At 41.3% G+C, this 15,142-nt stretch overlaps 1 protein-coding gene and 1 non-coding gene across 6 annotated transcripts in view; one reads left to right on the forward strand and one right to left on the reverse strand.

Moving 5' to 3' along the window:
* Positions 1–15,142, forward strand: part of lrch2 (leucine-rich repeats and calponin homology (CH) domain containing 2) — a 61,214-nt gene that overhangs the window by 17,565 nt on the left and 28,507 nt on the right. For 4 of the 5 annotated variants that reach the window (XM_035527048.1, XM_035527049.1, XM_035527050.1 and 1 more), the window contains exons 2-12: positions 2,207–2,351; positions 3,345–3,471; positions 3,757–3,862; positions 4,609–4,745; positions 6,559–6,689; positions 7,353–7,440; positions 8,787–8,883; positions 9,642–9,742; positions 9,844–9,908; positions 13,904–14,008; positions 14,323–14,391. In XM_035527048.1, the coding sequence (XP_035382941.1) occupies positions 2,207–2,351; positions 3,345–3,471; positions 3,757–3,862; positions 4,609–4,745; positions 6,559–6,689; positions 7,353–7,440; positions 8,787–8,883; positions 9,642–9,742; positions 9,844–9,908; positions 13,904–14,008; positions 14,323–14,391 (1,171 nt within the window). The remainder of the gene's footprint in view (positions 1–2,206; positions 2,352–3,344; positions 3,472–3,756; positions 3,863–4,608; positions 4,746–6,558; positions 6,690–7,352; positions 7,441–8,786; positions 8,884–9,641; positions 9,743–9,843; positions 9,909–13,903; positions 14,009–14,322; positions 14,392–15,142) is intronic. The other variant, XM_035527053.1, reaches the window with a different exon arrangement.
* Positions 8,375–8,464, reverse strand: trnar-ucu. Its single transcript is given in 2 exon segments — positions 8,375–8,410; positions 8,428–8,464. It is a non-coding gene; the product is annotated as a tRNA-Arg (tRNA).

Genomic DNA, 15,142 nt, shown 5'->3' on the forward strand with positions numbered 1-15,142 from the left:
TGGGTAGCTAATTATGTGTGGAGGTGTGTGTTTGGACGGTGATATCATTTGCTACCACCAAGGATCCTAAAATGTACAGATGTCCTTGAGTGTACACACACACACACATACACACACACATGCATGCATGTACACACATGGGTTAAATGGTTAAAGAGTGATTAGGTGTTAATTAGACTTACAATGACAGTGTTTGATTCAAAACGTTATCAGAGCAAGTGGTGCACATATGCACAAACAGATACACAAACACACACACACAGTGGCTGTGGGTGTCAAACAGTAAATATTTTTTTAAGGGCACTGATATAGGATAAGGTTGTCACAGGCAGTTAATCCAACAATATGATTATTAAATATTATAAGTATGGCCCAACATCTTAATCACTGTGGATGCAGATAACACCCCTCTCACTCCAGCAAACCAATGGGAGGTGAGCCCTCGTGCAGGTGGACTCTATGAGGCGGAAACAGTTGCCATGGAAGCAGAGCTTGGGATAGACACTGTTGCCATGTTCCCATACTACACAGCAAATCTGGGTCACCGCGACACCCCACTCTTTCCTGTCATTGGCTAAACCGTGCCAAGCCCATCTCAGGAAAGTAATTCTTACTGGCTGACTGTAAGCCACACTCCTCTCTGGGGCAAAATGCCCAAACTCTGCTTCGCTTTAATGTTCCCTCTCTCTTTTTTCTTTTCTCACTTTTGGTCTCATCTTTTTCTCCTCCATTGTGCATCATTTTGTCTTTCTTTCTATTTCTGCTGTCTTTAACATACTGGTACATTTGCTACAGCCTAACCAGGAAGTCCCCGTACATTATTCTGTTATCCATTTATTTCAGACATTATCATTGCTGTTTTCCCTCCAATCATCATCCCAACATTCCAATATTAAGATATTAAAAGAACTGTAAATAGCCGATCTGAGAGAAACACAGTGCCTCATTAACCTGGGCTTGGCTCAGTAGCTAACAATTTCTTAATTTCTGTCCTGGCTCTGTTATCCAATCAGGAGCTGTTTCTGTGAGGAGGCGGTCCTTCCTACATGCCAGTTGTTTTAGTCATGTGGGGTAACCCCAGGCTGCTTTCTCACATACTCCCTCTGCAGGCCAAGAGAGGCTTGCGCTTAGTGTCCAAAATGCAAAAGCAACAGACACTGCGTATCCCTTGGGTGGGACTCAGAAACTGTCCTAGGCGCTAGGTGTGCATGTCTCTGAGGGAGGGGTTTTGGAGACAGGTTTGGATGGTGGCGGTGGTTGTGAACTCCTTCAGTGGCTATATCTCGCTGAAAGTCACGATAACTATAGTATCGACTATAGTGCTTTTAGCATCTTCTCCAGTGAAGTATTATGCCACACCTATGAATCCAAAACCCAAGGCAGGTCGTACTAAAAGCCCTCATCATCTGTTTTACAGGCTGCTTTCTCAAATAGGTTCTTACTCTCTATGAAAAGCTCATGTCTTGTAGATGCAAAATTTGTTTCCAAAACATTTTTTTTCCCCTTGTAAGACACATGAAGGATGCAGAATGTTTGGAGCAGCTGGTAGGCTCCGTTGCAAATAGGAAGTGTTAAAGTGCTTGCTCGTCCTGAAAACATGGGCGTCAACATCCATGGAAGTCAACATTCAAACGGTCCATCCCAGCAAGATCTTCATTTCCTTCATTCCTGCCCTGATGTCAGGCCTGATCTGAGGTGGGGGGAGGGCAGAGGAGCAGAGGTGTCAGACATGCCAGACGCACCTGTGGGGCAGGGGCAGAAAGCCCCGATGAGCAGTGGACTGCTTAGATTTCCTGCCATGACGAGTGTGTGATTGTGTGTGTGTGTGTGTGTGTGTGTGTCTAAGTCTGACTTGTACTGACTAGTTGCACACACTTTCATTTGGAGCATTTTTGGAGCATTTTCATCAGTTTGTCCTCCTTGAAGCTCTCCAGTTTCGAGCTCCAGCCTATTGATGGTGCTTACAGAGGCCTAGTTTATGACTACATCCTATAAGCACCTTGATGGATCTGCCTCACAAACTGATCAATCATACTCACATATGCACTCACATACACACACACACACACACACACACACACACACACACACACTGACTCATCATGTCAGGATTTTGATGGAGGCTTTATGAAGGACATGGTGAATATGTGAAAGAAACAGTGTAAGCCCACATCCTAAGCTCACAATTGCATATCATTCTCTTTAGATTTGTCCAAGAATCGTTTTGGAGAGATTCCTCCCGAAGTGTGCATGTTCGCACCACTGGAGTCTCTGAATCTCTATCACAACTGCATAAAGATGATTCCAGAAGCCATCATCAACCTACAGATGCTCACATACCTTAATATCAGGTGAGAAGTTCTACGAGCACTCATTTCTGAAGAGTCATTGCTTTCATGCACCTTTCAAAGCTCTTTTGTAGCTTTTTTTCTGCAATCCTTTTGCCTTTTAGTGAGAGAAAAAATCCTGAGTTTAGCTATCGGACCTTTCTATATAGATATCACAATCAGAGAAGACACACACACACACACACACTTATTAATAATTGCAAAACGGTCCCTCAGTATAAGAACGCTGCCAGTCACTTTGTGATTCCTGCTGAATGAAGCAGCTGTTCACATTCATATCAAATGACTAACTACAGTGCCCAGGTCTACTCCTCTGCCCACATTCACTATTTGTTTTTTATGGTGTGGTTACAAACCATACTGCTACTGGGTAGAGCAGAACAATCCTGCATAGGGAAGGGACATGCCAGTTTTGGGTCGAACATTATCCGATTCTGCTCAGCCATCTAAAACCATAATGAGAGATATAAACACACCCTGCACCCACAAACAAGATCACAAATACAGGAACAATGATATATAAAAGTATATGTGTTATAAAGTGCTGAAAGCTGGACCATAAGCTGGGAAAAGATATATGCTGTGGCTGAGTAGACTCTATATAGAACCAACTGGGTTATAGAGTCTTGTAATCAACCTCTGCTAATTCAGAGGGATTCTCTTGCACTGAATGATGGGTAAGAACAGCTTGAGAGTCACATAATGTGTGTGCTTAATGAACAGTGACTCTGATTGGTCTCTTTGAAGTATATTGGGTCTCTCATATAAGAAGCACTATGGCTTCTGCGAGAAAACCTGGCACCTTGAGTGAGATTCTGATGTTTGAAAATATGAACATCCAAAAGGCAGATGGTCAGTGTTATGCAGCAGGTCTAGAAGCAGTTGCTTTATTGTACATATGATTATGATATATAATATGGCGAGAGGTAGCTGATCTGAAGTCAGCTGTTCTGGTTTGCGATGGCCGTTTTAGCTGTGTGTGTGGATATCCTGCAGTCGGAACCAGCTCTCCGTCCTGCCCACCTTCCTGTTCAGCCTTCCCCTCCGGGTCCTGGTGGTCAGCAACAACAAACTGGTGTCTGTTCCTGATGATATCGGCAAGGCCAAAGACCTCATGGAACTGGTCAGTGTGTGTGTGTGTGTGTGTGTGTGTGTGTGTGTGTGTGTGTGTGTGTGTGTGTATGTATGTATGTGTGTGTGTGTGTGTGTGTGTGTGTGTGTGTGTGTGTGTGTGTGTGTGTGTGTGTGTGTGTGTGTGTGTGTGTGTGTGTGGTGGAAAGGCCACATTCTGTGTTCTTAAATTTCAGTATTGTGTATTTTGTGATTTTCCCCAGAAAGAAAATTGTTATTATTGTCATATTGTTGTGTCTGTGTGTGTGTGTGTGTATGTGTGCGCGCGCACGTGTAGGACATCAGTTGTAATGAAATTCAGGTGCTTCCTGCTCAGATGGGGAGACTCTTTGCCTTACGAGAACTCAACATCAGGAGAAACTGCCTTCAAGTACTACCTGATGGTATTCACAACCACACACACATACACACACACACACACACACACACACACACACACACACACCTAACCCTAACTGTAACCTTACCCTCTTATGGAAAAAGAAGTGTGTTTGTTTTTGTTTTTTTGGTTTTTTTAAAGCACACAACCTCTTTCCCCAGTACTGCATCAGCTTTCCCTAGGTTCACTGATACTATTGTAATGCTGTATTAAGACTTCAGATTCATGAGACATGGATTAGGGAGAGCTTTGGACTAAATGATTCTGTGGAGAATCCCCAGTAGGGGTGCTTTTAGTGTGGGACCAAGGTTAATCTGTTTCTGGAAATCTAGCCTGCAGAGATTCCTCCTCCTCCTCAGGCCCCGCCACGCACTTCACAATTAACCATTAATTATACATTACATAGAGAGCCTTTGATTTGTCCTTAGATAATGACTGATCTCTCTATCTCTCTTTGTCTTTTTCTCGGCCCCTTTTTGATGTCTATCCCTGACTGTCTCTCTCTCTATCTCTCTTTCTGTCTCTCATTTTTGGCTTTCTCTCTGTCTTAATCTCTCTCACACCGTCTCTCATCTTTCTTTCATTTCTCTCTGTCTGTCTCACTCTGTCTCTTTCTGTGTCTTTCTCTCTGTTTGCCTGTCTGTCTGTCTTTTCTCTCTCTCTCTCTCTCTCTCTCTCTCTCTCTCTCTCTCTCTCTCTCTCTCTCTCTCTCTCTCTCTCTCTCTCTCTCTCTCTCTCTCTCTCTCTCAGAGTTGTCAGATTTGCCGCTGATCAGGTTGGATTTCTCCTGTAATAAGATCACTGAGATTCCTCCCTCCTATCGTAAACTCAGCCATCTGCAGCATATCATCCTCGACAACAACCCAATACAGTCTCCTCCTGCCCAGGTGTGTGTGTGTGTGTGTGTGTGTGTGTGTGTGTGTGTGTGTGTGTGTGTGTGTGTGTGTGTGTGTGTGTGTGTGTGTGTGTGTGCATGTACAGTTTACCCAGGTGTGTATTTACCCCTCCTCTGATAGCAGCGATCAAACACAAAACCCCCATTTATGTCAACATTCACATTACAAGCCTCTTTGTCCAGTTATGTTTTGCTTAGATCAGATTTGTGAACATTGATACATTTTTGCATGAATCACTCCAACAACAAAAAACGTCATATTTGTGAGACAACTCATACTATTAAAACCACCAAAATGCATGTGCTAGTTTCTCATGTATGCATCACATTTTGCTCAGGAGGACAGCAAATAGTTCCTCAGCTCCAAAGACAGCTATCTTTTATTGTATTGTGTTTGCAGGTATAGCTATCACTGCTGTATGTCATTTGTTGTTTTGCATGCTGCCGGTGGTAGTTGATAACAACAGTTCTTAACAAGTGTACAGGCACAAAGACACATGGATTCTGATCTGACCACATTCAAGTTGCATGATTCGGATTCATATCTCATCTAACACCACATATGAAATTGAATCAAATCTGATTTGAAATGACTGGATGTGGATCTGTATCCACAAAGCCCTGCGTCCACAAAGCCCTGAATAAATCAGATCTGTGTCACTGTGTTATAGGATTTGAGTCGCTTCAGCCATGTAATGTGAACGTAGTTTATGAGAAGTATGAGCGAGTCTTACATTGAACCATTTCTATCACATGATAGGAACTTCTTTGCGTTAGCATTGTTCTCCATATTCTGTGCACCGTCGCCATCTAGTGGCGTTACTGTTGCTCCTAAAATAGGCTATGTTTGATATTCTTTCTTACTATTGGATGCATTTCTGCATCCTAGTGGAACTAATCAAAACTGCTCACTAGTGTGGCTACAGAGACTCTGCTGTGGGTCTGTAATAAATGTCTATTAGCCAAATGACAGGAAATCTGACCAAGGACATTTTCACTATGGGGGCGGCTTTATAGCAACCTGGCCCTTCTGTAGAAGGGGCCTATGGTGTTTTTTGTAAAACCTCCCTATCTATAGGAATACTTAGCTAGCTCACTACAAAATGGAGACTACAAGCGAGACAGACACCGTGGCATACCTAAATGAGCCTTTTAAATTCAGAGAGCTTGGCTAACCCAATCTATACATTTTAGCCAGAAAAGAAATATATGTATGTATGTATGCAGTTTCTGTAAGATTGAACTATGAGAGGTGTGCCTGGATAACAGCTAGCCTGCAGCATACACGCCACATTTTTTTTTTGATGACTGTAACTGAATTTTGAGCAGAGCTGAGCTGTATTTTGGAATACAAACTTTTGAAAAACAAAAATTGTGGTGGTGCTAAGAAATCAAACTGAAAAACATTCGCTGTAGGTGCGTGAAGCAACTAGAATGTCCACAGATATAAAGAATGTACCCTGCGCACTACAGTACATTCTTCAGATTGTACTAATGGAATAAAATTCTGTGCTGGATTTCCCAGATCTTTTTTGGTGGTGTGAGGGCTACAGTCTTTATTTTTGTGAGAATCCAAACTTTATAAATCTATTTTTGAGGGTGGGGGGTATAGAGAAGTGGGGCTTGCTTTATGCACTGCACACTACTGATATATAGACAAAGGTATTCATATTGTTGTAGTGTTAATCACATTAACCACAAGGCTTTGATGAAAGACCCTCTGTTGGCCAAGATATTTATGGATATAGACATGTCTGCTTTAATGTCTTATATCTCACCACGACTCTCCCTTCCTCCCCTCTCAGGTCTGTCTGAAGGGGAAGATTCACATCTTCAAGTACCTGAACATGCAGGCGTGTCGGCAGGATAAGAAGCCCGATTCATTGGATCTATCCACACTGGGCAAGCGTTGCCTAGTGCACCAGCTGACGGACAGGTAAATGCCACCCCTCGCTCCGCCCACCATCCCATCAATCACACCAACCATCCATCCCGCCCATCCCTCCACCTGCCGTACCATCCCATCACTCCACCTACTATCCCATCCAAAACTCCGCCCACCACCCCGCCCATCGCTCCGCCCACCATCCTGTCCATCGCTCCGCCCATCATCTCACCATCCCGCCCATTAGTCCGCCCATCGCTCTGCTTGCCTCCACTATGCACCAGCCTGCCACAAAGGTGCCAGTTCCTCATTCTTGGTAACCCCGCATTCAGTCTAGACCCAGGAACTATAGAATGTTTGCCTTAACTCAGAATTACACACTGCTTTCTACTAGTTTATATATAGCTGTAATGTTGCTAAGGTAAGATAATGTACTTCCAGTGTGGATTAATACTTCTGGGTGTTTAATACTAAAAGGTTATAGGGCTGAATATGTCAAAGAGGACATCTGAGAAAGGTCAGTGTTAAAGCAAATTAAAGCAACCTTAATTTGTCTTATCTAAATATTTAAAGCTTCCTCATAAAATGTTGTGATTGTAAATTTAATAGCTTTGATTTCTGAACCCTGTGTTCTTACAGTAACCACCTCTGTGTGTGTGTGTGTGTGTGTGTGTGTGTGTGTGTGTGCGTGTGTGTGTGTGTGCACGTCTGCAGTATGGAGGATTTCTATCCTAGCAAGAACCATGGGCCTGATTCGGGTATCGGTAGCGACAACGGCGATAAGAGACTGTCTACTACGGAGGTACACATACACACACACACACACACACACACACACACACATACATAAACCTGCACACACACAGATGCCTGCATTTGTACGCGCACACACATGCACACACACAAAGACGCCTTCATGTGTAGACATGTATGTGTACAAAATGAATGCATGTTTAAGCTAATTTGCTTTATTTGCATGACTGGTATTTATATTTAAATTTACGGCATTTAGCAGACTTACAAAAGTGCTTTGTCATTTCCTCATAGAACACATCCTAGCCAGTACAGTATGTTAGAGTCCAAGATACCAATGATCTAGAATACTGTAGAAATAGAGGGATCAATGCTGATGGATAGAAGTATAAAATACATAAGCTCTATCTTATCATTGTCTAAGCGCAATAAACAATAAGTACTAGAGTTTGTTAGTCAACATCAGTGTAATAAACAATACCCTGCAATAAGTACTAATTTAGTTAGTCAATATAGGAGCAGGGTCAGTGGTCATTTAAATATTCCATGAATAGATGGGTCTTCGGTCTACGTTTGAAGGGACACTGCTGTGCTGACAGCCAGTGGATGTTCGAATCGTCTCGATGCTTGTCTTCCTTGAGACTTGAAGCATGGTATATCAAGCTGAGCCGTAGTTGAGGTGTGAAGTACTCGAGGTACGGATCAGGCTTTGACCATTGACCTCATGTATGGAGGGACTGGTCCATTTTTGGCAAAGGAGGCAAGCATCAAGGTTTGAAATCTGATGCTTGCAGCTACTGGAAGCCAATGAAGGGAGGGCAGCAATGGAGTGACATGTGTACTGCGGAAGACTGAGGACCAGTCGTGCTGCTGAATTCTGGACAAGTTGTAGAGGTCTGATGGCTCTTGGAGGAAGACCAGCAAGTAGCAATACTCTAGCTTTGAGATCGCAAGAGACTGAGCAAGCACCTGGGTAAAAGATGCGACTCTGGTGGGACTCGAACCCACAACCTTTGAATGGCCTCTGACCTAAGCTTAGAAGTCCAATGCGCTATCCATTGCGCCACAGAGCCTGGTGGTGTTGATGTTGTCAAAGCTATTTACTGTTTACAAGTTGGGTAAATTTGGGTGAAGTTATCATTGAAAACACAATGCATAAATTAGATAAAATTAAGATCAATCAAACAAAACAAATAATAATAAACAAGTAAAAAATTATAGAAGTAAGCATAATTCGAGTGCAAAGTGTCGTTATTCATTTATGGGATAATATATAAAGATATTATTGAAATATTAACCAAAAGTAAAAATAAAATCAGAAGAAGAATTTAAACACACAGTAAAGTAAACTGCCTCTGCCTCTTTTTCTCCCTCTCTCCCTCTCTCCCTCTCTAGCCCTCTGATGATGATACCATCAGTCTTCACTCTCAGGTGTCTGAGACAGCTCGGGCTGATGCCCACGCCCTGCTCTGTAAGCTGGACTCAAATAAAGGTACGTGCGTGCACGTGCGCATGTATGCGTGTGTGTCAGGTAATGTTTTTTCTTTTTTTATTACCTCACTTTTCCTTTCATTTCTAGCTAATTTCTTAAATATTTTTATTTAACATGAAAACATATGAAGCAGGCACTTTTAAGATATTTGATATAGCCTGCCACTAGGGTGCACTAGAAAAAAATGCTCTTCGTATGGGGCGAAGGAGATGAAGAGGTCAAGGTGCAGGGCATTCATTGGATGATTTGTTTTCTACAAGTTTATGAGCGCAAACAAGTACTGAAGTTGATGCACTCCATTATTAATGCAGTAACTGGCAAATCTGCTTAAAGGGACCATATTGTTAAGTATAACAAACAAGCCTCAAATAATCACCACATCATTTTTCAAAAGATGCTTTAAGATTTAGGGTCTGATCAAGAGTATTAATGTTTTAACTAAAACCATGAAAATTTAATCATTAATAAGCATATATACTAGCTTAAGATTGCATGTATTAAGACATGCAGTTTCACCTGCACCTATCCTGTGCTATGGAAGATGTTTTCCTCATATGAAGAAATAAAATGTGAGACAAGAATGTTTGATGCTTGGTGCCTCTGATAGCTGTAAACATGAGCTGTAAACTTGAGCTGTGGGCTACGTGCTGTGGCCTTCCACAAATGAACGTTTTTCCGGATTCAGCACAGTCAGCAGAAAAAGAGTAAACAAATGTGTCACATTGCGTGTGTGTGTGTGTGTGTGTGTGTGTGAGCAGATCAGGACCAATATGACTTCATCGACCCAAATCCAGATGAAGAGGCTGCTCTTTCTGAGGGAGATATACAGCAGGACACACCCTATGTGTCCTGTATAAAGGTATAGCACACACACACACACACACACACACACAAACACAAACAGACAGACATGCATACATAATAATTGTTTTCCACAACATTCTGTGTGTGTGTGTGTAGGAACTGGAGAGGGTTCTTAAAACACACCAAAGCAAAGATAAAGAGAACTGGAGGGAAGAGTCAGGGTAAGCCCCCACATGCCTGAAACACACGAAAAAACTCACATGCTTTGCAAAGCAACTCACCACACATTGCGTGTTCTAGCACTTTATGACAAGTAGGTGGCAGTGTGGCGTAGAAATGTGCCACTGAAATCCAGGCTTCTAGATATCAAAAGTCAGCATCTGTGTGTGTGTGTGTGTGTGTGTCAGTATATGGGAGAGTATGTTTGATGCTGCATGTGACATTGTATTTACGTGAGAAACAAAGAATGTGCACATCTGAGTATGCCTGATAAATTGTGTGTGTGTGTGTGTGTGTTTGTATAAAAGATAAAAAAGAGAAGTGTGTGTGTGTGTGTGTGTGTGTGGGAGACAGAGAGCATGACGCAATGTGGCAGGGAGAGAGATAAATGCAACCAAACATGTTTGGACAAACTGGATGACTCATTTTTCTGAAGAAACTTTCTCACCATTTACCTGGAAAAGACACATGTACCATCCCTGTAATACAGGCCTGCAGAGGCACCTGCATCCACCAATGAATGCACAGGCAGCAATCATGTGACCAGCAAAACATCTGAAATAGGATTACTCATAAGCTCACCAGATATCAGGATACAGAAAGGAACCTTTTGTAGTTGTTTTAGAAAGAGAAGTTTGTATCTTACTTCCTAAATAAGTCTCTTCTTTCTTAGACCTGGAGAAAACAATATATGACACTGATGGTCTCTCTCTCTCTCTCTCTGTCACCTCTGTGCTCCTTTTCTTTTTGCTTTTTTCCTTCTTTTCAGTCTGAAGTTGGGGCTGAAGTCTGTTTTCGACTAAAAGTTCAACATGTATTTTAAGGGCAACTCCCCTCGGTTGCATAATGTAAAATGTTTACATTTTGCACATACAACTGTATCAACAAAATCAATCTTGCCTTTTCAAATTATATATATATATATATATATATATATATATATATATATATATATATATATATATATATATATATATACACACACACACACACAGAGAGAGAGAGAGAGAGAGAGAGAGAGAGAGAGAGAGAGACACACACACATACACACACACGCAAGGTTTTCACAAAGACAGGACATCAGTCTTTCATCAGCAAGTGCTTCTAGGGGTAAAAATTCAGAAGAACTTTGCTTGCACAGCTAATGAAGGACCTCTGTCCAAAACATCCTTTTTCTCTGGAAACCTTGTGTATCTCACAGAAAGACAGGGAGACAGAGATGTAGAGACGATATAGAGAGGAAATTGAGGGCATAACCTGTTATGAGCTATTACAGGCTTATAACAATGTAATTACAGTCTCTGTCACCATATAAAAACCATTTAATTAGAATTTCAGAAAATTACGATTGCTCTTATTTGTGGGATGAATCACTGTTTGCAGTGATTTGCAAAGGTAGCTGTGTGATGACTTGGCTTATACCTGTGCTTGAGCTTCCATCCATAGCTTGGTTATTCCACAGAAAGGACACTGAGAGGAAATGGTGATCCAAAAAATTCCAGAATTGCCCAGGTTCCAGCAAGTGTCCCAACTGAACTTCGCAAAAACATTGCTCATGTCTGCCTCCCTCCCCTCTGATTTTGTCTTTGTGAATTCAGTCAGATAGCGCCACCAGAGCTCCTGGCTAAGGGATGCACCTTATGTGGTTTTTCCCAGGAAAAATATAGAATGGTATAAAATGATACAAAACACTTCAGAATTTCAATGGAAATGTAATTAAAGGCTAGGTCTGTTGTTTTATGGCTGCATATTTCACCTTGAGGGGATAATTGGCTAACTATATCCATGAATCGACTTCCCAGGAATGGCCAGTAAAGGCTATGTTAATTTCTAATTACACATCAAGGTAATAACATAAATGAAGAACCATCGGGCACCTCCACCCAACTTTACATGGCAAGGCAGGTTGCCAATGACCTAAATGCTCGTTAGCTCATAGCGCAGATGCTAGTGCGAGCTGTTTCTCGGGGATGTATTTCATGTTCTCCACAAGGATATGCTGTTTGTTAATGTTACATCTGAGAGACCATAGATGAGCCAACAGGTGTGCCCATGCACGTGTGTCACCAGGGATTGTTTAAAATACAGGGTAATTTATATAGATCCTAGCTAATTTTGTATATAGAATATATTTTAGCATGTTCCTAATACCCTAAAGAGCTAGCCCAGCTCAACTCTGGCAAGGAAAAACTCTAGATTTTAATCTCCAGAGTTTACTCTCCACTGCTTTCATTGAATATTTGACAAAAATGTAATTTCACACATGATCCAAATAACACATGAGCCAAAACCAAACAAAATTGAGTTGGTTCTGCTTATAGAGATACGTCATGCAAGCCCAGGTCAACTTTGGCAAGGAAAAACTCCAGATTTTAATCCCCAGAGTTTATTCTCCACAGCTTTCACTGGATATTTGACAAGAATTTAATTTCACAAGGAATCCAAATTAAACATGAGCCAATACCAAACAAAATTAATTCTCATAGAGATAATGACTCCCTCTGGTGTGTGTGTCTATTGAGATGAAATTAGCATTGTGGGACCCCATCTTGGGACTATGTTAGTGTTCAGATTCAGGCATGAACATGTCTTGATCTTTAGGCCAACACACATTTCCTAACACCCATCAAACAAACTTGGCAGACTTACTGTCTCCTCTATATCTCTCCAAAATGTTGTCTTCCCCAACTTACCTCCATTGTCCTTGCACAACCATTTTTCATCTCTGGGAGCTAGATGTTATAGTTGCTTTTAGGTAAAATATTTTGCCCCTGTCTTGGCAACCTTACTAGCAGCTGTCTTCCTTGTATCAGTCTTTGATAGTTGGCGTCAACCAAAGTGTATTTTGGGTTTAGTCACCTTTTTATAGGTATTCTGTGGTCATGTCAACTGAGCATTTTCCCTGTGATTGCTTTCATTTACTGCTGAAATAGTCCGCTCGTGTTTTATGAGAAAGCTGCAAAATGAAATCCCATGACAAAAAAGACAAAACAGTTAACCACACAGCAAGATTTTTTAGGCTTCCAATTTGGAAAAAAAGGCTTTAGACAGCTGACAGGGTAGATAGCTACTTAACGAGGCTTGAATGATTTGCAGTGGTGAAATGCAAAAACGTCACTTTCGTTTGTATTCGTTCGCTGTCTGGATTTTCATAGTCATAAATATTACTGTTTTTCTTTCTTTTAAAGTAGTTCATGTCATGTTCATACATTGTTTTGTTTGTTATCCAATAAACAAGAGACACCAAGGGAGGACAGAAGCACTGTGTTCGTTTGGTGGTAGCTCAGTGATTATGGTACTTGCCTTGTAATTAGAATGTTGCTTGTTCTAGCCCTGCCACTGGCAAGTTGTCTCTGTCGGGTCCCTAAGCAAGACCTTTAACCCTCAATTTGTACTCAGTCATAATTGTAAGTTGCTTTGGATAGAAGTGTCAGCTAAATGCTGTGGATGTCTTGTTAAAAAGTCATTGTGTGCTTTATGCTGTTTACCATTTCTCCTTCTGTAATAAATTATGTTCAGTACAATGACATTTCCATAAATGGAAACAGTCCTTGTTATCTTGTTTACTCAGATAACCTGTTTCCCAAAGAGGGATAATGAGGTTCTAAGAGCTTATGGAGGAGGTCTATTTGGAGCAAAGTGATAATGTAGCTAGATGTTGTGATTGTATGTAATACATTTTAATAGATTGAACCTCAGAATACCCTTCGGGGTTCCTCCTTGGGTATTCTGGTCAGGAAGATCACATTACATAAAAATGTGATTTCTAATGTGATTAGAGGGGTCATATTATGCAATACCATATTGTGCATTATCAAGGAAAATACTGCAATAGCAAAATGTACAGCCCGTGTGTGTGTGTGTGTGTGTGTGCGTTTCAGTTTGAACTTATGCATGTGTCGTTGTGCGTTTTTCTTACATGCTGGACGGGGTCCTGCTATTCATCTTTTCTTTGTATCTATTTGATACTCCTCTCCATCCCTCTCTCTGTAAACAGTTCAGAGAAAGAGCAGCTGGCTGAGGAAGAGGAGGATGAACTGAAAGAAGTTCTGGACCTGAGGAAGATCGCAGTGCAGCTCCTACAGCAGGAGCAGCAGAACAGGTAACACGCATATCATTTGCGTTGATGCTAGGACCTCTATATTGAAGCGCAGCACCAGCACGCACACACACAGAGTACAGGCATTCTCAACAACCTTTTAGAATGTCCATATCCCAATGCTTTTTTTCTTTCTTTCATTACATCAATTTCTTTCTATCTCTCCCTCTTTGTCTCAATATTCCCTGGCTTCACTCTCCCCATCTCTCCATTTACTAACAAATGTTACATTCTTTCCTCCTGTTCCCTCTTCCTCCTTCCTGCTCCTCTGCATCTTCCTTTCCTTGCTTCTTCACCCCATGGCATGTGACCATCAGGAGGCGGTCCTTAATATGTAGGGCAGAAAGCCTAATCCATCGTAGGAGAGCTGTGGGAAGAGCACACAGGTAGAGAGAGATATTGTGTGTGTGTGTGTGTGTGTGTGTGTGTGTGTACGTTTGTCTATACGCATGCATGCATGTATGTGTGTGTTTGTGTTCACCCATGCAGGTCAGTGTGTGTGTATGTATGCGCATATATATATATATATATATATATATATATATATATATATATATATATATATATATATAAATAAATTAGAGAACAACACACAATTTCTTAAATGTCATGGTCATTGTGTAGTCCTATGTGACTTTATCCTAACAGGAGTAAAAGAACAGAATTTTAAGATTATTTCATGAGTATTCTAAAGAAAAAAACAATTAATATATTCTAAAGCACAGTATAAAAAATTTAAATGAGATCATTGAAAAAGAAAACTCATCAAATTTATGGAACACTTTCAGATACCTGCAAGTTATTGGTGTTAATCTGGCACCTGGTGCTAATTTCCTTAATTATCTCACAAACCCTATTTAACTGGCAGCCTAACTTTCCAGTTTTCACTGACTTTGCAAGATGGTGAGCCGTTCCAAAGTGACTGAAACCCTCCGGCAGCAGGTTGTCCAGATGAAGGCCAAAGGGGTGACCATATCAGCCATAGCAAGAGAAGCTGGTCATTCCAAGTCTGTGATTTCTAGAATATTGCATCTTTACAACATCACAAACTCATTCAAGTCCCTCAGGAAGGCTGGTCACCCACGAAAGACAAATACAAGAGTGGACAGGATAATGCGGAGAATCTCCATGGGTAAT

Source organism: Electrophorus electricus, chromosome 6, assembly GCF_013358815.1.
Source record: "Electrophorus electricus isolate fEleEle1 chromosome 6, fEleEle1.pri, whole genome shotgun sequence".
Lineage (NCBI taxonomy): Eukaryota > Metazoa > Chordata > Actinopteri > Gymnotiformes > Gymnotidae > Electrophorus > Electrophorus electricus.